Here is a 27,911-nt window from a genome sequence, read left to right as displayed (position 1 = left end):
AATACTTTAAAAATAGTCTCACCAATAGTCTCATTGTCTTTCCACAAAGTACTCCGACTGATCAAGGCAAGCATACCAGATGCCACCTTCACCACCCTATCTACCTGTGCCGTCACTTTGAGAAAACAGTGCACTTGTACCCTTTGGTCTCTGTTCTGCAGCACTCCTCTGGGCCCTGTCATTCACTGTATAATGTATCCCTATTTGGATTTTAAATAAAATGCTCACATCATCAGAAGTTATAATAATTTACAATATGCGGCACAGAAATGGGCGCGTGGAAGTGTTTCTCCAGAGATGCTGCCTGTCCCACTGAGTTACTCCAGTGCTTTGTGTCTAAGTTTGGTATAAAGCAGCATCTGCAGTTCTTTGTTTCTTCAGAAATTGGCTATTTGGCCCAAATTGCTTTCATTTATGGCCTAAGATAGACACAAAAAAGCTGGAATAACTCAGCTGGTCAGACAGCATCTCAGGAGAAAATAAATAGGTAACGTTTCAGTTCGAGACCCTTCTTCAGTCTGATCCGAAATGTCACCTATTCCGTCACCCTCTCGTCCCGAAACGTCGCCTATTCCTTTTCTTCAGAGATGCTGTCTGGCCCGTTGAGTTTCTCCAGTTTTTTGTGTCTATCTTCGGTTTAAACCAGCATCCGCAGTTTATTCATCTATGGCCTACCTGATAAGCTTTGTGTCTTTCCTTGGTCAACTCCTGCCAATGTAAACTCTTGTGTTCTTGATATAAACTGTCCACCCTGCTCTCCCCTCTAAATTTTGCATCACCCTTGAATTTAGAAATTACTTTATTGGAGTGTCTAATTATTGATATCTCTTACAGTTCTGACGATCTTGAGCATCGCTCACTGGGCAGCACCAGCCAAACAAGTACAACTCATTTTTCATCCAGCCAACTTTCTAATTCTTCTTCAATGCCTTGGCTAGGTAGTGGGCAGACCAGCACAGGAGCCACTGTGGTACGTCTGCTCCTATGGCTTATGATCTTATGTATTTAATAATCAATACAAATATTAATTATGGTGAACCACCATTTACTCAAAATGAAGAAATATTTTTTCCAATACAATTGTTGATTTATACATTTTCCTCATTACAGATCATAAAGAGAAACTTGAATAATGTGAAGAGGATGACCTCCCATCCAGCTCACCGATACTGTGAGTGCTTAAATGAGATTAAGCCCATTTTGTTTCTCAGACCTAACAGAAGACCTTGCATACGTTCTGCACAAAGACCAAATAAATGACAATATGTTTAAAGCAATAATTTGTTCTTCATCACAAATTAACAATGCAGGGCTTTGTAATCTGCAGCCCTGGAAACCAGAAGACTATATTGGCATAAAGTTGAGATCATTGGGCCCTGTTTATGAGATCTGATCCTAGATCCTTGAAACTAGCATCAGAATTCACTGTGCATTCTGATGAATCAAAACGTTCCAGAAGCAGTATTGATGGTTCTTTTAGTTATTGCCTCCTCTGCCTTGGAAACCTCCTTGAGATCAAGGATGATTTGTTTCCACTCCAGTTCTGAGCCTTATGTGAGAACTGTCCAACAATGCAGAGCATGCATGATGGAGTGAGGTGATGTGTTCCATTCATCATTTTCACTGGGCCTGTATGTACTCTTGTACTCTGATTGTCGTCTTGGGCCAGGAGGGCAGAGAAAGCTGGAGGTGAGGAAGGGCAGGACAAAGCCTGGCAAATAATAGGTGGATACAGGTGGGGGGGGGGGGAGTAACTATGGGTCTGAAGTTATTTTTAAAGCCACACTGAGTAGGGGCAACTCATTTCCTTCCCTCTTGATAGTTAGGTAGTTCTTGGTTGCTGTTGGTGATGGTATATTTTAATTCCAAGTTATTTATTAGAATAAATCCAAATTAAACCCACTCTCTGCCAAATTCCACGCATCGTCATTGGCAATGAAAATTTGTGCCTGGCTTCTTCCAGTGTGCAGCTGGAGATTTTTACAATATTTCATTGGATTGAGATTTTATAATTTTGTTTATTCAAAGGGACCGAAACTGTGTTATTTTTTATCTTGCCAAAAACCAGCAGGCACTAAGAGCACTACAAAAATTGCAGGCTACCTCTCGGTGTCTGTACATAAACCCACCGCACCTCAATTCCATAAAGGAAGTAAATAGGCTTTTTGTCCTCCTTTGCTTAACTGGTATCTAACCAAAGGCAAGGTTTTATGCAGGTCAGTACCTAGTACCCAAGTGATAATGTCCACATTTGGAAGGTATTTATTCATAAAATGCTGGAGTAACTCAGCAGGTCAGGCAGCATCTCAGGAGAGAAGGAATGGGTGACGTTTCGGGTCGAGACCCTTCTTCAGACTGAAGAAGGGTCATGACCCGTAACATCACCTATTCCTTCTCTCCTGAGATGCTGCCTGACCTGCTGAGTTACTCCAGCATTTTGTGAATAAATACCTTCGATTTGTACCAGCATCTGCAGTTATTTTCTTACATGTCCACATTTGGCATCAGAATGCTGTGACGACAGCATTGACAATCACACACACTAAAAGTTGATTACTGGCCAGCAAGGATTATCCATTGACAGTATGGTCACGTATATACAATGAAGACCATGCCGAACAAATTGCTAACATGCTGAAACAATACCCACACAGACTTTGGAGGAACTGTGTATTGCTCTGTAGAGCAAGTTTCAAGATCTTGGCGACTTTCTGCAAGCTAATTAAATATTTTACTTGCTGTTACAAGTTGAGGTAAGAATACTTTTCTTGCAGTCACTGATTGAGGTAAGAATATTTCACAGGAGGTACAGTGCAGATTTTCAAGCAATGGTATGGAATTGAAGGAGGGGGGCATTAGACAATAGGTGCAGAAGTAGGCCATTCGGCCCTTCGAGCCAGCACCACCATTCAATGTGATCATGGATGATCATTCTCAATCAGTACCCCGTTCCTGCCTTCTCCCCATACCCCCTGACTCCGCTATCCTTAAGAGCTCTATCTAGCTCTCTCTTGAATGCATTCAGAGAATTGGCCTCCACTGCCTTCTGAGGCAGTGAATTCCACAGATTTACAACTCTGACTGAAAAAGTTTTTCCTCGTCTCTGTTCTAAATGGCCTACCCCTTATTCTTAAACTGTGGCCCCTGGTTCTGGACTCCCCCAACATTTTCTGCCTCTAATGTGTCCAACCCCTTAATAATCATATGTTTCGATAAGATCCCCTCATCCTTCTAAATTCCAGTGTATACAAGCCTAGCCGCTCCGGTCATTCAACACATGACAGTCCCGCCATTCCGGGAATTAACCTAGTAAACTTGCGCTGCACGCCCTCAATAGCAAGAATAACCTTCCTCAAATTTGGAGACCAAAACTGCACACAGTACTCCAGGTGCGGTCTCACTAGGGCCCTATACAACTAAAGAAGGACCTCTTTGCTCCTATACTCAACTCCTCTTGTTATGAAGGCCAACATTCTATTGGCTTTCTTCACTGCCTGCTGTACCTGCATGCTTCCTTTCAGTGACTGATGCACTCGGACACCCAGATCTCGTTGTACGTCCCCTTTACCTAACTTGACACCATTCAGATAATAATCTGCCTTCTTATTCTTACCACCAAAGTGGATAACCTCACACTTATCCACATTAAACTGCATCTGCCATGTATCCGCCCACTCACACAACCTGTCCAAGTCACCCTGCAACCTCATAGCATCTTCCTCACAGCTCACACCACCACCCAGCTTTGTATCATCTGCAAATTTGCTAATGGTACTTTTAATCCCTTCATCCAAGTCATTAATGTATATTGATGGAATTTTCATCAGAAAAATCGGCATCTCTTTCATTGGAGTTAGCGAGTGATCCTAAAAAATAATTGCTGTTTTACTTGTACTGTTAAACAATAATAGAATATAATGTTCTTGAATGATATGAAGGAAAATCCTTTGTTGTTACAACCTTTCATCGTGTATCTTAAAATTCTCATTGTACAGAAATTCCATTATAGGTTGTCTCTAGCCTCCAAGTCCTGCAGTTGTTATATTTCCTCCAATGTTCCTCCTGCACAGAGCTTGTGCCTTCTTCATTTCTTTGATTGCATCATTGGCAACCATGTAGCCCATTAATGTCTTAATTTGCACATTAAAATTGCTTTTGCATTGATCACTGAGAGGAGAGAAAAGTATATCCTCTCCACATCTACCTTGTCAGGACTCATTGGGATCTCGTGTTTCAATCAAGTCTCCTCTCACTTTCCTAAACTAAACAACAACAAAAAAACTCAATATAGCGTTTCCTTGCATGTCAACCTGCCTATTCCAGGTCTCAAGCTGTTAAACCTCCTCTGAACTGCAAACAACACACTAACATCTCGATTTAATTAAAGAGACTAATGAAGTACACAGTATTCCAAATTAGGTCTTACCAATGCTCTGTCTAATTGAAGCATTCCTCCCTATTTTTTGTATTCGATTGAGCATTAAACAATTGCTTTCTGATAGCTTTGTGAATTAGTTGCTTCACCTGCATACTTCTGTAAATGCAGAATCAATGGCGACTGATATGAGATTACACACGATGACATTTATCTGATGTATTTCTGATTCTGAATTGAACAAATTCAGCATCCATGTTTCGGAATCCCTTTGCATTCAAGCCGGCAAAAGGCAGGGCATGGCATTTGTGCTCCATACTAATCCAATTAAGTATTGATGAGTATTAAATCCTTTGACACAAGAGGTTGAGCCAGTCATTTATTTTGAACTTAAAAGGAATGCAGATTTTTATTATGAATGAAAAGAAAAGCAAGTTGCTCAATAATTTATTGTAGGCAGAAATAATTTATTCATTTATGTTTGTACTTCGCCTCTGAACTGACAACTTCTTCCATTTCATTCCAATCAGATCTGACAGGCGCACAAGATGGAAGTGTTCGAATGTTTGAATGGAATCGGCCACAGCAGGTTATATGTTTCCGGCAAGCTGGAAATGCCAGGGTTACCCGACTTTACTTTAATACCCAAGGCAATAAGGTTAGTCCTTACTGTACGTTTAATGTGCGTTAGTATTGTTGCACGCTAAGGTGTCGTCTTTCTGAAATTATAGAATTTTCTCACCCATTCAACCCAATTCAATTTTTGAGAAAAGTTTCCAAAATTATTAGAATGAAAATGCAAAATATTTATCCAAGCGTGATCAGTTTCATTACAAATGTGAGGTTATCCACTTTGGCGGCAAGAACAGGAAAGCAGAGTATTACCTGAATGGTGACCGATTGGGAGAAGGGGAGATGCAACGTGACCTGGGTGTCATGGTGCACCAGTCATTGAAAGCAAGCATGCAGGTGCAGCAGGCAGTGAAGAAAGCGAATGGTATGTTGGCATTCATAGCAAGAGGATTTGAGTTTAGGAGCAGGGAGGTTCTGCTGCAGTTGTACAGGGCCTTGGTGAGACTGCACCTGGAGTATTGTGTGCAGTTTTGGTCTCCTAACCTGAGGAAAGACGTTCTTGCCTTAGAAGGAGTACAGAGAAGGTTCACCAGATTAATCCCTGGGATGGCGGGACTTGCATATGAGGAAAGACTGGATAGACTGGGCTTGTACTCGCTGGAATTTAGAAGACTGAGGGGGGATCTTATAGAAACATATAAAATTCTTAAGGGGTTGGAGAGGCTAGATGCGGGAAGATTGTTCCCGATGTTGGGGGAGTCCAGAACCAGGGGTCACAGCTTAAGGATAAGGGGGAAGTCTTTTAGGACCGAGATGAGAAAACATTTCTTCACACAGAGAGTGGTGAGTCTGTGGAATTCTCTGCCACAGAAGGTAGTTGAGGCCAGTTCATTGGCTATATTTAAGAGGGAGTTAGATGTGGCCCTTTTTGTTAAAAGGATCAGGGGGTATGGAGAGAAGGCAGGTACAGGCTACTGAGCTGGATGATCAGCCATGATCATATTGAATGGCGGTGCAGGCTCGAAGGGCCGAATGGCCTACTCCTGCACCTACTTTCTATGTTTCTATGTTTCTAAAATGTATGTTCCATTGTTATTTGTGATGCAAGAACGAAATAAAACTGAACATTAGAAACAACCAACACGCAAACGTTTAGTATTGATGACGACAGTTCAATTTCTCCCCCAGTGTCTCAGAAAAGTATATGACAGTTTCAGAAGGAATGCATCCGTTCAAATAAACAAATAGCACATTCAAATATATTTATATGTGATGTCCATGTAAAAGCCCTTCAGTTACAGAAATGTCCCCTTGTAGAATTCTCAAATCCTGCCCAAAATATTGAGACATGGAATAAGATTGGCTCTCAGGGGAAAAAAAGTTTTTGAGGCCAGTAGAAAAAAAAATCAGAGTGGATGGTGATGTGACACTAATTTGATGTTTCAATCTGAAGAAGGTGGAATGGGTTTATTGGTCTCTCTCTGTCCTCTAGAATTCTTTGATTATTTCACAGTCATGAGATGTCAAAAGCTCAGTTGTTGTTGGGAAAACAATGGAAAAATAGAATGCAATTTTTTTGTAGTACGGAATCTCAAAAGATATCTGGGTGAAAAGGTTTTTCCTCATCTCAGTCCTAAATGGCCTACCCTTTATTCTTAAACTGTGACCCCTGGTTCGGGGCTCCACCAACATCAAGAACATTTTTCCTGCAACTAGCCTGTACAATCCTTTAATGTTATATGTTTCTATAAGATCTCCTCGCATCTTTCTAAATCCCAGTGAATGCAACCCCAGTCAATCCATTCTTTCATCATATGTCAGCCCCGCCATCCTGGGAATTCATGTGGTGAACCTACGCTGTACTCCCTCAATAACAAGACTGTCCTTCCTCAAATTGGGAGACCAAAACTGTGCACAATACTCCAGGTGTGGTTCCTTCCGACACATTGTGCTGAAAGCCAGCTCCCAGTAGAAGACCAGACAGTGTGGTTCAAGGGCAAGCATGTCGTGATGCTGGGACAGAGGAACACCTCCCCCAGTATTCATCACTCTTTAAAAATAGTTTCAGAAAGGTTTGACTAAAATATTACCTTTACCTTTCTTTTAAATTCTGTAGTTGGGAGTGGCAGACGGAGAAGGTTATCTCAGCCTTTGGCAAGTCAACCAGACTGGATCTAACCCCAAACCTTATCTTGTAAGTTATAGAAGTCATCTTGTAACTTGTTAAGATATATTTTGGGTTTGCCGAATAAATAATTTTCTCTTGGACGTTATAGACATGCTAAAAATTGGTTCAGTATTTCTTTATCCCTTGTGGAGTTGTAGATGTGCTGTTTAGTTTAGAGAAAGAGTTGTCTTCTAAATATTGAATGTTTCAAATGTAGTATTTCAGTTCTTGCAATCATTGTAACACAATTAACCATTACTTCGAAAAACAAAGCAAATGATTCTGTTTGGAATACTGTGCTGTTAGTTTTTTTGATGATATGCTATTACAATGCGTTTGGGTTACTGTGCTATAATAGTGTGTTTGGGATACTGTGTTATAACAGTGTGTTTGGGATACTGTGATATTACAGTGTGTTTGGGATACTGTGATATTACAGTGTGTTTGGGATACTGCGCTGTTACAGTGTGTTTGGAATACTGTGCTATAATAGTGTGTTTGGAATACTGTGCTGTTACAGTGTGTTTGGGATACTGTGCTATAATAGTGTGTTTGGGATACCGTGATATTACAGTGCGTTGTTTGGGGTACTGTGATATTACAGTGCGTTGTTTGGGATACTGTGATATTACAGTGCGTTGTTTGGGATATTGTGCAGTTACAGTGCGTTATTTGATTAATTGCAGAGCTGGCAGTGCCACAGTAAAGCTGCTGGTGACTTCGCATTCGTTACCTCCTCAAGCCTCCTAACGACAGCAGGGCAATCCAATGACGGCAGGTACAACAAACTCCTGTAATGATCAAAGAAGATTTGCTTCCCGATCTAAAAGGGTTCATTTTCTAAAATGCTTTTTTCTCAATTTAAGTGTTGGTGTATTTTCTTTATCGATTCAACGTTATTTACTGGTACCTTAACTAATTACTTCTGTTAATTGTAACATTAATGCTAAAGAGCAAATCTTGTTGCTCTTTTTATTGAATTTTGTGTAGTCCCATGTGACGAAAGATCTTTCTCTGTAGTTCAAGAGAAGAGCGATGTTCTGCCCTCTCTTGGTATTGGTTTATTCTTGTTATGTGAACTGAGGTACAGTGAAAAGCTTTTGTTTGTGTGCTATGCAGTTAAATCAGATCATACTGTACATGAGTACAATCAAGCCATACACTAGCGCAATAGGTAGTGCCAACTGAAAAATGCCAGTTGCAGTATATAGTGTTACAGTAAACAGAGAAAAAGGTCCTGTGTCTGTAATGAGGTAGATTGGAAGATCGGAACTACACCCGCACTTATGGAGGACAGTTCAGTAGCCTGATCACAGCAGGGAAGTCTCTTATTCTATAAAACAGGACACAAAGTGTCTGTGCAATAAGGGATCATCAGCAACCAGGCTCGAGTGAATCTGGAACAGATTTCACAAACAAATTCTACAGCTTGGTAATGGTCGTGGGAGTGGAACCAGGAAATTGATCCGTTTGTTGGCTGGAATATTACTCGCGTACATCTGTTTTTTCCTCAATGATAGAGCTGCTGAATATTAAATGTTAAAAAGGTGTGATTAGATTTTAACTGACAATTCTACTTCTCTTTCCAGAAATGTTTGCCTTTGGGATACACTAATTTCACCACATAACAGTCTTGTGCATGGTATGATCATTGTTTCTAACCTTTATAATACCTGTTAGTGATAGAAATATCGTACTAATTTCCATTTTTACATTTTAGTGGAATTCTATGAATCAACCACTCTGAGGAATTCTTTGTTAGAAATTGTATTTTACTCTGTTTTAAGTGTGCTCTGATGATGCAGAAATCACATCATGTAGTTCTGATGTATATGGTATAAAGGGCTGTGGTAATAGAACAGGCTGTAATGTTCAAATGCCATGAACATAGGAACCTGAGGACGGGGTGGTGCAACGTACCAATACAAGCATAGAGACCACATGTTGGACATTGGCAATTGCAACACAATTGTACCAAATGATTGCACAATCTATTCCAGCAAAGTTTAGATTATGTGTAAGATAATGTGTAAGATTATGTGTATCTGAAATATGAAAATATGAAAATATGCACATGAAAAAGGGTCTTAATGGTTCTAGGCTACTTTTAATTTGGCATCTCATTGGAAATATTCTCTCTGTTACACAATCAGCGACCTACATCCAGATAACATGGTTCTTTTGGTGTGTTCCCAATTTAAAGAAAACTAAGGAATTCAGGGACCAAAGCATGGATCCCGGGCCTCAGATATATCGGAGGACACTGTGGGAAGCTAGACAGGAAATTACAGGCTAAGATGTATGAATTATCATTAGACACGGATGAGATGCTGGAAGATTGGAGAGTTCTGATTTTTCTGTTGCTGCATGATGAATTTGTTTGAAAATATATAATGTGTATAGGCATCAAGGCAACCCCATATCATCAAAATTAAAATTAATAGAATTGTCATTCAGGTACAGTAATGATATTTGTGCATGATTAATTTGTTATACTAACCATAATTTTTTAAGATTAATGTGTTTTAATGCTTTTTCTTTAATCCCTAGGCTTTGTCTGCCATGAAAATGGTGCCACGGTATTGCAGTATGCACCAAAACAGCAACTTCTCATCTCCGGGGGCAGGAAGGGCTTTGTCTGCATTTTTGACATAAGGCAGAGACAATTGCTACACACCTTTCAGGCACATGATTCAGCTATTAAGGCCCTTGCTCTGGACGCCACTGAAGATAATTTCATTACAGGTTCAGCCGAAGGGAATATGAAGGTAAGGCATCTGCACAAAAAACCTCCTTTAGACTTTGAGACAAGTCTCTAGGTGAGATGTTTTCCCCACTGAAACCTGCTGCCACAAGTTTCCAACATTCTGATGTGAATTTCTAACTAACGTGGAAGAGCAATCGGCTGAATATGGCCACTGGACACCATTGATACAAGTCCCATTCAGATGATGGGGAGGGTATCAGCAAGGGAGGGTATGTGCTTTGAATGTTACTGCCAGAATAGCAACCTCTGGCTTTTCCTCTGCAGCCATTGTCTTTTGCATTTGAACTGCAACAACATTGGAGTCTGCATCAGTCATATATTGTCCCATTGTGTCTTAATTATTAAGCATTTTATACTTGGTCATTTTTATACTGATACTCTCGCCAATTATGTTTGTACGGTGCCAATTAATCAGATGTTTTAACGACCTGCTTGTACTCTGGATTTCCACCCTCAACTTGGATTGATTGTCCTAGACCTCCAATTAACATTCCACATCATCAATGTGTTTGTTTTGCTTCAGTCTCTATCTGCCTCCTGTGGTACATCAGTTGACATACCTGATACTTCACAATGGTCATTTCTATTGGTGTAGGGCATTTTCTGTAAAAAATGTTTTAATACTTTACAGTTGTGCGATGCAATTTTACTAACCTGGAGATTTTAATTGTAGGCAGCAATCGTTCCCACAGTGCACAGTACAACTAAATTGTTTAAAGTCATTTTTTGCCAAAATTTAATTGCAGAACTGACTAAATGGACATATTTGATTATGAAGTAACACAAGTTATTTGCACAGTAGGGTGGCGCAGTGGTAGAGTTGTTGCCTTACAGAGCCAGAGACCCAGGTTCGATCCTGACTATGGGTACGGTCTGTATAGAGATTGCACGCTCTGCCTGCGTCCACATTCCAAAGACGTGTAAGTTAATTGGCTTCGGTGGAAAAAAAAATTGTAAGATGTCCCTAGTGTGCAGGATCGTGCTAGTGTACAGAGTGAACACTGGTCAGAGTGTACTTGGTGGGCCGAAAGGTCTGTTTTGGCACTGTATCTCCAAGGACTAAATAGAAGAGAAAGTAAATAGAAGTAAAATCTGAAGTTGACATGAATTTCGGAGAATTATTCAAGTTTTTGTTTTGCAGGTGTGGAGGTTGACAAGTCATGGGTTAATCCATTCATTCACTAATGAACATGCCAAGCAGTCGATCTTTCGTAACATTGGCACAGGGATTGTGCAGCTGGAAATCCGGCCAAGAAATCGCATCTTTTCCTGTGGAGCAGATGGAACTTTGAAGACGAGAGTTTTGCCGGATTATTTTAATATTCCGACTGGAATATTTGACATCTTGTAGTTTCCTGGGCTTATTCTGGTTTCTGGTTACTCTAAAACATGGGCAACTCACATATAGTGTGGGAATGCGTAAGCTGTCATTTAGACTGCTTGATGTTTGGGAATGAGATCCCTGGTTCGGCATTTTGCAGAACTCTTCTATTAGCATCGGATCTTGGAAGGCTTGAAATACATGTGAAGAGAGTCATTTAAAGAAATATAGTGTGGCTTTGTGGTATAAAGGCTTAAGAATCCATATTAAAACCCGTAGGGCAGACATGCATGAACTGTATTATCACTTCAAAGCAATGCAGTTGCAGGTTGTTGGTTATGCACTGTGAACACAATGCAGAATCTTTGGTGTACTGTAAGTGAATGGACATTAAAAGTATGTGCCCATAGCTAAAATCCATCTGCACTGAGGAAAACCATGTAGTAATTTATTGGAAAACCCCATGTGTAATGATAGCGTGAATTGATTTCTAGAATTTAAATTAATTATTTTATCATCCTTGAAAGAATTTTCAACGTTAACACTGCGGCAGATACATGATCTTAACTGAAAGTTGCAATGCAAAAATGGTATCCAATATCATTCAGATGTATAGTTTGATTTGTCAGTTTATAGATATTTTTTAATTTAATCACTCGAGTTAAATCTATTGAATGAAAAATTAATGCCTTTATTGCACACTTCCTAAACCTTTTTGAGACTGTTGTCCTCATTGCAAACTATTCATCATGATATTGTGTAGTACAGTCTAATAATGGCGTTGTATATCTATACTTGAAAAGCAAGGAAATGAGATGGTATTTTTGTTCATTTTGAATTAGCTTTATTGTTAGTATATCTGTTGAATCTGAACATTGCACTATAATATAAAGTATGATATGACAATATTTGTATTTGAAAATGGAAGAGTCCTATTATGTGTAAAAGATTGGATTTCCTTGGATGAATGTCTGGCTAACTGGCCCAACACTTTATGTAACATTCTGATATTTAAGTTATTTTATTCTGTGAATTAAGATAACATGCAACCAAGAGTTCTATATGATCTATTTTGCCTGTAATATACTTTTTAATTTATTGTACTTGTTTTCTGTATGTACATCCTGCTAAACATGGTAAGTAAACCCTGAGGACCATAAGACAGTATTTGGCACATTGTCTGTGAAGTTGTCTTCTCATATTTTGTGTCCGTGTTCTGTACCAAATTCATTGCATTTCTGTGTGGACTAAGCAAAGTATGGACTCTACATCTCCCGCTTGAAACTATACCCAAAATAGTTGTGCGTCCCAGTCTTTGTAAGTCAAATAAATTTTTAATGTGTGTAGCTAACTGTCTGCTATATCATCTTTGCATTGTTGGAAAATCTGAGTCTATAGTTATATATGATCTCCAGAACCTGGCACCAGAATGGGAGCTTAGGTTTTGTGACGGTTGCCTCTTTGTTCATTCGGGCTCGAAGCACCGAGTCTGCAAAGCTGTGGAATCTCGAGGACAATCTCTTGTTCACAGCTTAATGATGTGAAGTTGACAAGCAATATGTCATGAGAGGCTCTTCAGTTTCATCATAATTACCAAGAGCCACCACATAACAGCAAGAACACTTGTGGTGTGACACAGCGGGGCTTCTCTGGCCCTTCTAACCCAATCTAAGATCAATTTCATGAGCAATCTGTCATAATAGCACTTGTAGTTAGACTAGTTATGACTCATTAAAACTAAAAACTCGGTCCAGAGATCTGTCGTGGATTTGGGAAGTGGTGGAGAGAGATGCTCCCCATGCAGATGGCCTAACAACACTGCAGTGGAGGTCATGTGAGATAGTAATCCCACAAGGCCATAAAACATAGGCTCAGAATTAGGCCAATTGCCCCATCAAATCTAACCCTGCATATCTACTGTGTATAATTCTAGTTTTGCAATGTCCCATGTTTAAAAAAAAAAGCAGACCACCACTATTCTAACCTATTCCAAATAAATACCATGATTATAAATTATCTGATATCAACATATACGTATGTCCGGGAACCATATTTGAAATGGGTAGTTAACAAAAATACTTTACTAATCCCTTATCAAGCAGCATCAATCATACAGCTGTTATACTAAGTGTAAGAAAATAACTGCAGATGCTGGTACAAATCGAAGGTATTTATTCACAAAGTGCTGGAGTAACTCAGCAGGTCAGGCAGCATCTCAGGAGAGAAGGAATGGGTGATGTTTCAGGTCGAGACCCTTCTTCAGACTGATGTCAGGGGGGCGGGACAAAGGAAGGATATAGGTGGAGACAGGAAGACAGTGGGAGATCTGGGAAGGGGATTGGAAGAGAGGGACAGAGGAACTATCTAAAGTTGGAGAAGTCGATGTTCATACCACTGGGCTGCAAGCTGCCCAGGTGAAATATGAGGTGCTGTTCCTCCAATTTCCGGTGGGCCTCACTATGGCACTGGAGGAGGCCCATGACAGAAAGGTCAGACTGGGAATGGGAGGGGGAGTTGAAGTGCTCACATCTATTGAACATTTACTAACATCCATTGAACATTTTATTAACAACTGATATAAACAGCATTGATCACATAATGTTGCATTATAGAACATTAAAAGGTGTAAAAGTGACAATTAACAATTTGGACATGTTGCTGAAATATTAAAAATATTAGATATTTTGTGCAAATGCCAAATATTTTAAAGTTGTATTATGGCATTAGAGAAAATTATTTACCTTGTGAAAATCTCATTAGTAGCTATGCCAGTTAACACGTGCATAAATTATTGCTATCACCTGCATTTATTTAGCTGGTAAAAACTGTAGACCATACCTTCTTAAGTAGCCATTTTCCCATGTATGCAATTGATGATCATGTGGATTGTATGATATCATTGTAAGCATATCATTTGATGATCTTAAATCAAAATTTACATCAAGTTGCTTTTCTTTCAACAAATCAAATGCAAAAACTACTTTGGAGTCCGTGGTGTCTGTGAGGTAGAGAATGCTACGTGCAATGAATGCATTTCCTGCCTTCGATTTGGGATAAGTGGTGTTAATATTCTGAACTATGGCAAATGATTTTTCATCGCTCTCAATCTGGCCAACCACAATGTTTTCATCGTGACTAGAAGCATAGATTATCCAAAGCCCACTTTTGTCTGCAGTTAAATCAAAATAAGTCTTTGCATTTCGAAAGAGATAGTTGCGATTATTGTGCAAAGCATTGTCCATTTTCATACGTTGGGCCAGTTTCCCATCGAGATGAAATCTAAACCAAACAAGGAAACGTTAGTACAATTGCATGCTTCACTGTTATTTTCTGAAATCCTTGCACTTGCCCATGCAAACCAAGGTGTCCCATCTATACTAGTCCTACCTGCCCACGTTTGGCCCTTATCCCTCTAAACCTTTCCTATCCATGTACCTGTCCAGATGTCTTTTAAATGGTGGGGTTTTTTTTTTTCTTTCTTCCAACTTCCATTAGCTCTTCTGGTGAATAAAGACTAACCGCATATATTAAAGAATCATACTGCGCCAGAGACCCGGGTTCATTCCTGACCAAGCGTGCTGTCTGTGGAGTTTGTATGTTCTCTCTGTGACGTGTGGGTTTTCTCCGGCTGCTCAAGTTTCCACCCACATTTCAAGGACGTGCAGATTTTTAGATAAATTGGCTTCTGTAAATTGCCCTTAGTGTGTAATATGCAAAAGCAATATAACAGAACTAGTGTATGGGTGATCGATGGCGAGGATCAGGTGGACTGAAGGGCCTGTTTCTAGACAAATTATAACTTGCATCGACAATAGACCAATGAAGTTCTTACTTGCTGCCTAACAGGCTCCTTAATGCAATATCATAAATATAGTAATCAGTAATGCAATAAATTAATAACCTCAATACTAATGCAGGTATCACCAAATGCTGGAGTAACTCAGCAGGTCAGGCAGCATCTAGGAGAGAAGGAATGGGTGACGTTTTGGGTCGAGACCCTTCTTCAGACTGATGTCAGGGGGGCGGGACAAAGAAAGGATATAGGTGGAGACAGGAAGACTGGGAGAACTGGGGAGGGGAAGAGAGGCGTAGAGGAACTATCTAAAGTTAGAGAAGTCAATGTTCATACCGCTGGGCTGTAAGCTGCCCAAGCGAAATATGAGGTGCTGTTCCTCCAATTTCCAGTGGGCCTCACTGTGACACTGGAGGAGGCCCATGACAAAGGTCAGACTGGGATGGGGAATTGAAGTGCTCAACCACCGGGAGATCGGGTTGGTTAAGGCGGACTGAGCGAAGGTGTTGAGTGAAACGATCGCCGAGCCTGCATTTGGTCTCGCCGATGTAGAGAAGTTGACATCTGGAACAGTGGATACAATAGATGAGGTTGGAGGAGGTGCAGGTGAACCTATGTCTCTCCTGGAAAGACTGGGTCCTTGGATGGAGTTGAGGGGGGAGGTAATTTCCTGCACAATACTAATGCATCTCTTTAAAGGCAGCAGGCTGGAGGGATCCAGATAATAATGAACACATTTACTGATCATTTAGAAACAAGGATTGGCAGATGCTGGTTTACAAAAAAAAGACAAATGCTGGAGTAACTCAACTGATCAGGCAGCATCTCTGGAGAGCATAGATATGTGACATTTCTAATAGGGACCCTTCAGACTGAGGTGGCTTTTTGAATCAGATCCCTTAATAGAGAAGCTTAGTTCAGTCTGAAGTAGGATCTTAACTTGAAACGTCTCCTATCCATGTTCTTCAAAGACGCTGCTGATCTCCTGTTACTCCAGCATTTTGGGGGGGTTTTCTGCTCATTTTGTGCTCTGTTTTAGAAAATTGCAATTAAGTGCACTCACTTTATAATATTATCTGATCCTCCTTTGTGATAATAAATAGAGCCGTTGTACACTGCGTGACCACAGCCATGGAAGAAGTATGGCAATGTTATTGTTTTGAAGTGACTTCCATTCTTGAGTGCTTCTAAATTTTCATACTCCTTTATTGTCAGTCCTAGAAATAATATGTCAAAATGCATTAATGATGATGTTCAAAGTAATGTGCATGTAAAACCAAAATACCTGCAAGTAGCAAGAGCATCACAGATTATAAAATATCTACTGTGTACAACTTCTAAACCAAAATACAAAGTGCTGGCGGAACTCAGCCGGTCAGGCAGCATCTGCGGAGAGAATGGACAGATGACATTTTGGGTTGGGACCCTTCAGAATGAGTTCCTGCAGTAGTTCATATTTTGCTCAAAATTCCAGCATCTGCAATTTCTTATGCCTCTATCTTACAAAAACCAAGGTGTACAGGCAGGATGGAGAAGAGTTCCAAAATTGTGGAGACAAAAAATAAGGTAACTTTGGTTCTGTCTTCACTAAGGAAGACACACAATCTCCCAGGAATACTTGGGGACCGAGGATCTAGCGGGATGAAGGAAATCCACATTAGTCAAGAAATGGTGTTAGATAAACTGTTGGGATTGAAGCCAGATAAATCCCCAGGACCTGATGGTCTGCATCCCAGAGTACTCAAGGAGGTGGCCCTAGAAATCGTAGATGCAGTGGTGATCGTTTTCCAATGTTCTATAGACTCTGGATCAGTTCTTGTGGAGTGGAAGGTAGCTAATGTAACGCCACTTTTTAAGAAAGTTAAGGAGAGAGAAAATGGAATTATAGGCCAGTTAGCCTGTACACCGGTAGTGGGGAAGGTGCTTGAGTTGATTATTAAAGATGTAATAGCAGCGCATTTGGAAAGCAGTGACAGGATCAGTCAAGATCAGCATGGATTTTTGAAGGGGAAATCATGCTTGATTCATCTGGAATTTTTTGGGGATGTAACAAATAGAATGGATAAGGGAGAGCCAGGTGGTGTATCTGGACTTTCACAAAACTTTTGACAAGGTCCCGCACAAGATATTAGTGTGCAAAATTAGAGCACATGGTATTGGGGGTAGGGTATTGACATGGATAGAGAACTGGTTGGCAGACAGGACGCAAAGAGTAGGTCCTTTTCAGAATGGCAGGCAGTGACTAGTGGGGTGCCGCAAGACTCAGTGCTGGGACCCCAGTTATTTACAATATATATTAACGATTTAGATGAAGGAATTAAATGTAACATCTTCAAGTTTGCAGATGACACAAAGCTGGGTGGCAATGTGAGCTGCGAAGAGGATGCTATGAGGCTGCAGGGTGGCTTGGATAGGTTGGTATGGCAGATGTAGTATAATGTGGATAAATGTGAGCTTATCCACTTTGGTGGCAAGAACAGGAAGGCAGATTATTATTTGAATGGTGTAAGAAGGAACTGCAGATGCTGGATTAAACCGAAGATAGACACAAAAAGCTGGAGTAACTCAGCGGGACAGGCAGCATCTATTTTGTCTATCCTGTGTCTGTAGTTGATTCATTCAGCAACCGAGCACAGTGAAAAGCAAATATAGAACAAACCTGAGAAGTGCTCAACAATCCAAATCTGTTCACTGTGTTTCATCGCATGGTCTGTCATCCATGCTCCAAATGTGTTTTCTATCTTTGTCACATTGTCAGGGTCATCCACTGATTTTATGACACGTCCTATTAAGAGATGTTGCCCAAATGTTAATGTAAAAGTATCGCAATCCAATACCATAATTACGGCCAAAATGGGGGGGAACTCGTACCGGCTTTCTTTGTAAACGAGCTCTGTATTTTCTGAGCAGACGTTCTTCTGATTGAAGTATCATCGTTCGGTTCAGCATGGGCTTTACCTAAATTTGAACACAATCGTGAGTCAAGGTCGTATCAAACATTGCGTGCCACATTCCCATGGAGGGTCCAAATTCAAAGGTCCATTACCGTCGCTGACTAGGTTCTGCTGTTTTCGGGACTTCCCTCTGGAGCCTGGAGGACCAGCGGGTCCAGGTGGTCCGGGAGACCCTGGATGTCCGGGCGGGCCGGGGGGACCTCTCTGACCTGACGGAGAAAGAGACACGCTTAGAAACGTAAATCTATCAGAAACAGTTCACTGACAGTTCACAGCGCGCGAACTGAGGCCCTTCAGCCCACCTTGTCCATGCCGACCATGTTGGCATACGAGGCTGGTCCCATTTGGCCCAAATCTTTCTAAACGCTTCTTATCCACAGTGAAAAGCAAATATGTAACAAAACCTAAGAATTGCTCAACATTGCCTTTGTATCTGTACAAATGCCTTTTAAAAGTCGTAATTGTTAAAGCCATAAGAGCATTCTCTGGTAGCTCATTCCAGATGCAGACTACCCTCAGAGAAATAAGGCTGGCTGAGATCCCTCTTAAATCTCTCACCCCTCATCTTTAGTGTATGCCCTACGTGACATCTTGGTCAGTATGGACGAGCTGGGCCGAAGGGCCTGTTTCTGTGCTATAGGACCATATAGGAACCTCATGGTACCTTCCAAGATGATCTCATTATGAGGTTCTCCTTTCTCGCCTTTCGGTCCAGGAACACCCATTGGACCGGGTAACCCATCTGACCCTGGTGGGCCTGGCTCTCCTGTGTCACCCTTGGGTCCTGCCTCTCCCAGCTCTCCTCTCGGTCCAGGGGGTGCTGTGAATTGAAGAAGAGAACCTGCTTTAATGTGAATTTTAATCAGTTGATTGCTTCATAACGGAAACAAGCAGTTTTGGATATATAAATGATATTAAGAACAGAAAGTGCTGGAGTAATTCAACGGGTCAGGCAGCATCTCTGGAGACAATGGATAGGTGAAGGTTTGGGTCAGGATCCTTCATTCTTTAACGTTGTCTATCCATGTCCATCAGAGATGCTGCCTGGATTGCTGAGTTACTCCTGCACTTTGTGCTTTTGCTCAAGATTTCAGCATCTGCGTTGCCTTACGTCTGCATAAAATAAGACCTTCTGCCTCAAAAAATCCACATTTGCCAACTGATGCTTTCGTATTCATTATTTAATAAATGCAACTTTCAAACTCATGATATATGTTACTTTTTCGTATATATTTCAAGATATCTTTCACCTGGCCAACTTGAGCAATAAAATAAATCGATGAGAAGCACTCAGCAGGTCGGGCAGCATCTTTGGAAAGAAAACCAGTGTTAATGTTTCAGGTTGTTGACCCTTCATAAGAATTTGAAGCCAGAAACACTACCCCTGTATCTTTCTCCCTAGATGCTGCCTGACCCTTTTGAGTGCCCCCAGCACTTTCTGTTTCTGTTTCACACCCGCATCTGTAGTCTTTTTGTTCTGGATTTTCAAGGAAAATTAGCTGTTCTCCATTTCATATTGCCAGAACTTTGCACTGATCGAGGGACTTAGTATTACCCCTCGCCCACAATGATGTTCCTTGCACAGTAAAGGACTCGGGCTGGTTCTGGATCGATCCTTTAGCAGGCAGGATCCTGGAGATAACTTTCCGTACTATAGGTTGGCACTGGCTGGAGAAAATGTGCCACATGATTCCTTGGTCTCATTTTCATCGGCAATAATAATCAATTTCAAGAGTCAAGAGCTGTTTAGATTTAGAGATACAGCGCGGAAACAGGCCCTTCGGCCCACCAAGTCCGCGCCGCCCAGCGTGAATGTGAATAACTTTAAAAATATAACACCGATTTCAACGAAATTGTTCCATTAGCACCAAAGGGACGGCGGTGAGTAAGGTGGGCCTAAAATGTCGCACTATCGTGTACCGTTTTGGCTGTAGTTCAGAAACAAACAAACTAGAGTTTTAGTACATAGAGGTCCTAAAACATTGCAATAAAATTCAATCCATAAAATTGTGAGAGGTATAGATGGAGTAAACAGTTGGTACTTTCTCCCCATGGTGGAACTGTCAAAGCCAGAGGGAGTGGCATGAAAGGCCAAATTTAAAGGAGATTTTTTAGATTTTAAAGGCAAGTTATTTTTTCCACACCAAGGGTGGAACATGCTGCCGGGATTGGTGGTGGAGGCAGATACAATAGTTACGTTTAAGAGGCTTTTAGATAGGCAGATGGATATGTAAATAATGGAGGGATATGGATCATGTGCAGGCAGAGGAGATTAGTTTAACTTGGCATTATGTTCAGCACAGACATGGTGGGCCGAAGGGCCTGTTCCTGTCCTGTACTGTTCTCTGTTCCTGTCCTGTACTGTTCTCTGTTCCATGTTCATTGCAACTGAAGAGGCTGATGATTCTGTGGAGGAATTCTGAAACGTAAAACACTGTCTACCTTTCCGAGCTCGCTTGCCTTCCTTCCCAGGTGGTCCAGGAAGCCCAATGAGTCCTTCTGAACCATTCAATCCAGGTAGACCATCCAAACCAGGGGGGCCTACAGAGACGGATCAATGCGTTAGTCCAAAATCAATAGAGTGGCAAATACTTGTCAGAATTATTTGAGGTTTGAAAGGAGAGTATTGACGTACCTGGAGGTCCAACTGATCCCGGTGGCCCTGTTGTGTATAATTTAGAAAAAAAAGAAAGAGATTGCAGCATATGTTAAAATGTGAGCATACCATGGATTTACAGTTTAATCGTAGGGAGGGTGGAGAAGGATGGGGAATATCTTTGTGTAGGAAGGAACTGCAGATGCTGGTTTACACTGAAGATAGACACAAACTGCTGGAGTAACTCAGCGGCTCAGGCAGCATCTCTGGACAAAAAGAATAGGTGACAATTTGAGTCAAGACCATTCTTCATTATGAAGATGTGTCCCAACGAGATACGTCACCTATTCCTCTTCCCCAGAGATGCTGCCTGAGCCGTTGAGTTACTCCAGCATTTTGTGTCTATCTTCAGTGTAAACCAACATCTGCAGTTCCTTCCTCCACAGAGATATTCCCCATCTGACCCGCTGAGTTACTCTAGCATTTTATGTTTATCTCTGGGGAATATCTCTGGTAGGGTGAGAGCAGGATTGTCCTGGGACTGAACAGATACAATCACAACTTTTTAAAAGGCATTTGGACACGTAAATGGACAAGCTCAGAGGGATATGGGCCAAATGCGGACATCTATGCCAACTTGCTTGGCATGGACAAGGTGGACTGAAGGTCCTGTTTCTGTGCTGTTCGGCCTAATGGCTTTATGAAATCATCTGATCAATGAGTGGCAGCCAGGGAGGAGAAAATTGTGTTTTCTGCGCAAAAGCTATGAAATGAATCCACACTTGGAGGGTGGGGATAGAGATGAGGGAATGCAAAAGGGGACCTTGAAGTTGCCCAGCAGGTCAGGTTGTGCTGAGAGGGAGGGATGGAGACACAGACTCTCACAGGGAGTGTCTTGGCCCACCCTAATGTGAATGGAGAACGCTGCAGAATTCAACAATGAGTCCTGCAAGTTCCAACGTGCCCAGGCATTGTTCCTCGTGCTTACGAAGGCTCTCGTTATAACGGCACGGGAGTCTGCAGGGAGGTCCAAGCAGGAGTGGGTCGGGCAATTAAAGCGGCAAGCCTCAGGAAACTCTGGAGACACGAGAAACTGCAGGTGGCAGTTTACCAAAGAAAAGCGCACAGCGCTGGAGTAATTCAGCGTATGGGAATCAAGAACCAGAGGGCATAAGTTGGAGGTGAGAAAGGAAATATTTAATAGGAGCCTAAGTGGCAACCTTTTCCACTCAGAAGTAGGTGGGTATATGGAACGAGCTGCCAGAGGAGGTAGTTAAGGCAGGTACAATAACAACTTGTATAAGAAAATAACTGCGGATGCTGGTACAAATCGAAGGTATTTATTCACAAAGTGCTGGAGTAACTCAGCAGGTCGGGCAGCATCTCGGGAGAGAAGGAATGGGTGACGTTTCGGGTCGAGTCCCTTCTTCAGACTGATGTCAGGGGGGGCGGGACAAAGGAAGGATGTAGGTGGAGACAGGAAGATAGAGGGAGATCTGGGAAGGAGGAGGGGAAGAGAGGGACAGAGGAACTATCGAAAGTTGGAGAACAACTTGGACAGGTACATGGATAGGAAAGGTTTAGAGGGGCATGGGCCAAACCCAGTGAACTGGGACTAGCTTGGATGTGGCATGTTGGTCGGCATGAACCACTTGGGCTGAAGGGCCTGTTTCTGTGCTGCATGACTCTAACGTGACCCCTTTCCCCCCCTCACGATTTAAGAGAACAACATTCAAATATAGATTCTCGGTCATTGAGATTTTGACCTCCCAAATTCCGCAAAATGTCAAATAACAAATGGAACAATGATACAGTATTGTAGCTTCAGTTCAACCTCACTCGCTCCCTCACACATCCACATTCCCATCCGTGCACCAACCTTTCAAAATATCCTTTGCTCACATTTTTTTCCCCCCCAGATTGTGGGCGCGGCCCATGTTCCCAAGTACTGCCACTAAATTACACCGCACAAATATCCAATCCTCTTGCACAAGCAGAATAAGTGAAACATATTCAATTAATTATCAACATAATTCTCGTGTTTTCCAACACGGATTCAACAAAAGTGACCTCTTGCAGTCTTTTTCCCTGGGGAGGGGGTTGTACAACTAGAGGGCACAGGCTTGAGGTGAGAGGGGAGAGATTTAAGAGGGACCTCGGGGGCAACTTATTTCACTCAGACAGTAGTACGTATCTGGAACAAGCTGCCAGAGGAAGCTATGGAAGCCGAGACTATTGCGACCTTTGAAGGACATAGGTTCTTGGGGGGGGTTGAATTAGGCCATTCGGCCCATCAGGTCTACTCCACCATGATCTATCTTTCCCTCTCAAATTCATTCTCCTGCCTTCTCCCCATAACCCCTGATGCCTGTAATAATCAGGAATCTGTCAATCTCTGCCTTACAAAATATCCATTGACTTGGCCTCCACAGAATTGAATTCCACAGATTTACCACACTCTTGACTAAAGGAATTCCTCCTCATCTCCTTTTTAAAGGTACGTCCTTTAGTTCTGAGGCTGCGGCCTCTGATCCTAGACCCTCCCACTAGTGGACTCGTCCTCTCCACATTCACTGTATCCAGGCCTTTCACTGTTCAGACGTATAGGGACAGATATATGGGATAAGAAGGATTTTGAGGGCCATGAGCCAAATGCAGGCAAATGAGATGAGGCCAGGATGCCAACTTGGTCGGCACAGATGCGGTGGACCAAAGGGTCTGTGCAGCTCCGTGACTCTCAACTAACAACTTGCAAGTGTGGTCGGTGAAGGCAAGAAGATTCATTGCTTACAGGATGAAGACTGTTTCTAAAACATTTTGAAGGGCACGTTCAAGTAAAGATTGCACACTTCGATCTGTGGTTCCCTTGGGTTCAGACCACACCTCACCGTTCCCTCCATTCTCTCGGCTGCATTGCCTTCGAATTCAATTCACCGGAAATGGGATTGGGGTTTCCCAATGAAACCCCTAACTGGAAATGCACGTCTCCATGGAGGGAAATGAGACCCACTCCACTGACCAAGGTCTGGTGACCAGCAGATGGGAAGCAGAAAGATGGGGCAACAAGGTGGAGCAGCGGTAGAGTTGCTGCCTCGCAGCGCCAGAGACCCTGACTACAAGTGCTGTTTATACGTTCTCCCTGTGACCGCGTGGGCTTCCCCGGGTGCTCTGGTTTGCTCCCACAATATAAAGACGAACAAGTTCGTAGGTTAATTGGCGAAGATAAAATTGTAAACTGTCCCCAGTGTGTAGGATAGTACTAGTATACGGGGATCGTTGGTTGGTGCGGGCTCGGTTGGCCAAAGGGCCTGTTTCCCTAAGCTAAATTAAATGAAAAAAGGACCTTCATATGAAGAAAGACTGGATAGACTCGGCTTGTACTCGCTGGAATTTAGAAGATTGAGGGGGGATCTTATAGAAACTTACAAAATTCTTAAGGGGTTGGACAGGCTAGATGCAGGAAGATTGTTCCCGATGTTGGGGAAGTCCAGAACAAGGGGTCACAGTTTAAGGATAAGGGGGAAGTCTTTTAGGACCGAGATGAGAAAGTTTTTTTTCACACAGAGAGTGGTGAATCTGTGGAATTCTCTGCCACAGAAGGTAGTTGAGGCCAGTTCATTGGCTATATTTAAGAGGGAGTTAGATGTGGCCCTTGTGGCTAAAGGGATCAGAGGGTATGGAGAGAAGGCAGGTACGGGATACTGAGTTGGATGATCAGCCATGATCATATTGAATGGCGATGCAGGCTCGAAGGGCCGAATGGCCTACTCCTGCACCTATTTCCTATGTTTCTATGAAAACTAAATCTAGAGTATGCAGGGTCGTGTCCTTTCCTCTGTCTTGTTTGTTCGCTGCAGAGCTTATCCAAGTCCATCAGGGTGAAAGATAAAGTGCTGGAGGAACTCGGCATGTCAGGCTGCATCTGTGGAGGCAACATATAGACGACCTTTCGGTTCAGGACCCTTCCATAGACGCAGGATCTGCGTATTATATGATTCCAGGAACCAGATGGATTTAAGTTTAAGGTGAGGAGGTAAGATTTAATACGTACCTGGGGCTAAAAAAACTGACAAAAGACAGAATGCTTCTGATATTCAGAAACATTCCAAAGTTTTTAAAAAGCTTATGAAAATAATATAAGTAAACTGAAAGTATAAAGGGGAACCTTTTTACACAAAGGGTGGTGGGTATATGGAACGAGCTGCCGGAGAAGGTAGATGAGGCATGCACTTTCATAACTTTCAATAGACATTTAGACAGGTACACGGATAGGACTGGTTTAGCGGGATATGGGCCAAGCGCGGGCAGGTGGGCCTAGTGTAGTTGGGCATCTTGGTCGGCATGGGCAAGTTGGGCCGAAGGGCCTGTATGACTCTCTGAGATGCACCCAAGTCAAAGCCTCGCTATGCATGGATGGTGTCTGCTCACACTGACTGTATATTGATGAATATCTGCAACAAGTTGAACTGGCCGCAGATCAACCACGGGGATAGTGAAGCCATGCTCCTCGACATTCCTCATGTACCCCATCCATGTCGCATTTGTTCTAGCCTCTGTCTCTGCCTTACTCACTCCTCATCTGCTGACTAGAGTTCAGACAGTGGCCGGGAAAACCCCCAGCACTGTCCGAGTTACTCCACTGCTATCGTGTCAGAAGCCCTCACCACGGGGATTAGTGGAGTTCCTCATACACACACAAGTGGTCAAACAGCAGAATAGGTTCAGACCAACCAAAGATGATGGGTCTTCAAAAGCAGCAAAATGTCTATTGTAAAAACCACCCTTTGTGTGACCTGTAACCCATTACTCACTCAATAACTATTAACGCTTTCTGGGAAGATCCTTTTAGAAACCCACTTCAACAATTCTTGTAAAAATGAGGATGTGTAATCCATTTCTGTCCCCATTCCAGCGCAGTGAGGTGTGGTCTGAACCCAAGGGAACCACAGATCGAAGTGTGCAATCTTTACTTTAACGTGCCTCGAGAGGGTGCTGTCTGCTTGGAGTTTGTAGGTTCTCCCTGTGACCGTGTGGGTTTCCTCCGGGGTGCTCTGGTTTCCCCCCGCATCGCAAAGAAGTGAAAGTTTGTGGGTTAATCGGCCTCTGTAAATTGCCCCTAGTGACTGCGAAGAACGTACAACTAGTGTGAACAAATGATGGATGTTCAGCATGGACTCAGTGGGACAAAGGGCCTGTGTCCATCACGCATCTTTCATCAATCGGTCAATTATCTCCAACCACCTCCATTTCCCCGGAAGCAGAGCCGTCCAACAGTTAAACCGATGTATGCATTTCCATACTGCCTGACCCGCTGAGTTACGCCAGCATTTTGCATCTACCTTTGATTTAAACCCAGCATTTGCAGTTCTTTCCTATGCATTTCCATGATAATTACCACATTAAAAAATATATATGATTGGAATAGCCGTCGCTAGCCGTACAGTCTGTCAGAGCTTCTGTGCATCAGTGCTGTTTACAGCAAGCTATGGAATAGCACATCAGCCAAGTCTCAATAACATTGACTTGCAATCTTGCAGGTTGCTAGGGTAACCCCTCACACAGTCCCATTGATGTTCACACACCACCCGACCAATTTATGTGTAGTCCACGGGCAGCCTCAGAAACAACGCGCAAAACTTAATTAGTCTTAACACATTCTAAAATTCATTCCACTACCGCACAAATCTTGGGAATGACACATCACGTTCAGAGCAATGAAGAGCTGCTTACAGATAAGAAATGTTCAATATCATTCAGTCAGATATCCCAGGCAAAGTGGGGAACGATTCAGAAGCGTACCTGTCAAGCATATCCCCTTTGTGCTGTTACACAAGTCCACTAAGATTCGAACCTGTGGAAAAATGTTAACATGGTTATAATAAAAATGTCCCCAAAAAAAGAAAATTATTTACTTATCATGACATGAGGATGGTAGATATTGCCCGGTCCATCCCATTCAATGGCACTGACCATTGAAGAGATCTGCAGGATCCACCCACTGTTGAAGAGATCTGCAGGATCCATCCACTGTTGAAGAGATCTGCAGGATCCACCCACCATTGAAGGGATCTACAGGAGGCGCTGCCTCAAAAATGGCAGCCAATATTACCACAAACCCACACCACCCTGGCCACACTCTCATCTCGCTACTACCTTAAGAAGGAAGGTATAGGAGCCTGACAACCACGACCTCCAGGTTCAACAATAGCTTCTTCCCAACGACCATCAGGCTCTTAAACACTGCACAACACTAACCTCAACAACTGCGATCTACTATAGACTTTGGCCTGGTTTTACTATGGAATTTGGATTTGCACTATTATGGTTACGGACTATTAATTTGTCATATTATTGATTATTAAACATTTATCTGTGTGTTCTCGTTAATGGACCTGTAAAGCAGCAGCAAGTAAGAGTTTCTTTGTTCCACTTGCCTGAACATATGACGATTAAACACTCTTGAATAGCTTTGCCCCCATGAATAAAGTAGATTATCTGAAGCTCACAAGTCATAGAAGCAAAATTAGGCCATTCGGCCCATCGAGTCTACGCCGCCATTCAATCATGGCTGATCTATCTTTCCCTCTCAACCCCATTCACGTGCTTTCTCCCCGTACCCTTTGGCACTCTTGCTAATCAAAAACCTGTCAATCTCCACTTAAAAAGTACCCAACGACTTGGCCCCCACAGCCGTCTGTAGCAATGAATTCCACAGATTCACCACCCTCTGACTAAAGATATTCCTCAACATCTATACATTACTTAAACTCTGTTTGTTTGTGCATTATATAGTTTGGGGCTTGACACGGCCAAAACGGTACACAATAGCATGACAATGTTATGCCCACCATACTCACCATTCCCCCGTGGACTGAATAAACCCACTTTTGTTACTTTTTAAAAACAATTTACCTTATAAACTTTAATAAATGCGCTCCCACCCCTGGGAGGACCAGCCCCCCCCCCCCCTGGGAGGACCAGCGGGAGGACCAGCAGGAGGACCAGCGCCCGTCCCGGCGTGCCTCGCGCCTGATCTTCCTCTCGTGGTGCAGCACGCGGCAGATCCACAAGATGGCCGCCGGCGCCGATCGCAGCCGAGCTGCAGCAGAGGCTTCGGCTTCGGCTTCACGCCCGGTCCGGAGGAGGAATGGGGCCGAGGTCAATGGCTTCTCCCTGCCCACTCTCGCCCACCCACGGCCCTGGGAGACGTTCGCCGCCCGGCAACGGGTCCATGTCCTTCGTCGCAGATCGCAGCCGAGCTGCACGATACGCTTCGGCTCCTCAGGAGAGGCCCTCAGGAGAAACGGGGCCGAGGTCAGTGCTTTGTCCCTGTCCCCCCCTTGCACAGCCTCGGCCACGGGGGCA

General features: G+C 42.7%; 2 protein-coding genes across 6 annotated transcripts in view; one reads left to right on the top strand and one right to left on the bottom strand.

The window, feature by feature from the left end:
• Positions 1-14,273, top strand: part of dmxl2 (Dmx-like 2) — a 105,355-nt gene extending 91,082 nt beyond the window's left edge. Inside the window, exons 38-45 of one of the 4 annotated variants that reach the window (XM_078427225.1) lie at positions 835-970; positions 1,111-1,171; positions 4,906-5,033; positions 7,065-7,142; positions 7,802-7,893; positions 8,705-8,757; positions 9,666-9,883; positions 11,024-14,273. In XM_078427225.1, coding sequence (XP_078283351.1) covers positions 835-970; positions 1,111-1,171; positions 4,906-5,033; positions 7,065-7,142; positions 7,802-7,893; positions 8,705-8,757; positions 9,666-9,883; positions 11,024-11,233 — 976 coding nt within the window. In that variant the 3' untranslated portion in view covers positions 11,234-14,273. The remainder of the gene's footprint in view (positions 1-834; positions 971-1,110; positions 1,172-4,905; positions 5,034-7,064; positions 7,143-7,801; positions 7,894-8,704; positions 8,758-9,665; positions 9,884-11,023) is intronic. The other 3 variants (XM_078427223.1, XM_078427222.1, XM_078427224.1) reach the window with 3 other exon arrangements.
• The window catches only part of gldn (gliomedin), a 30,648-nt gene continuing 15,694 nt past the window's right edge, over positions 12,958-27,911 (bottom strand). For both annotated transcript variants that reach the window (XM_078427228.1, XM_078427227.1), the window contains exons 2-10: positions 26,346-26,397; positions 20,586-20,612; positions 20,393-20,491; positions 18,615-18,770; positions 18,043-18,159; positions 17,868-17,954; positions 17,656-17,781; positions 16,060-16,213; positions 12,958-14,482 (exon numbers count right to left, since the gene is read on the bottom strand). In XM_078427228.1, the coding sequence (XP_078283354.1) occupies positions 14,011-14,482; positions 16,060-16,213; positions 17,656-17,781; positions 17,868-17,954; positions 18,043-18,159; positions 18,615-18,770; positions 20,393-20,491; positions 20,586-20,612; positions 26,346-26,397 (1,290 nt within the window). In that variant the 3' untranslated portion in view covers positions 12,958-14,010. The remainder of the gene's footprint in view (positions 14,483-16,059; positions 16,214-17,655; positions 17,782-17,867; positions 17,955-18,042; positions 18,160-18,614; positions 18,771-20,392; positions 20,492-20,585; positions 20,613-26,345; positions 26,398-27,911) is intronic.

This window comes from Rhinoraja longicauda, chromosome 33 (genome assembly GCF_053455715.1).
Source record: "Rhinoraja longicauda isolate Sanriku21f chromosome 33, sRhiLon1.1, whole genome shotgun sequence".
Classification (NCBI taxonomy): Eukaryota; Metazoa; Chordata; class Chondrichthyes; order Rajiformes; family Arhynchobatidae; genus Rhinoraja; species Rhinoraja longicauda.
Note: the sequence above shows the minus strand (reverse complement) of the source record. Positions and strands in the feature narration are given on the sequence as shown.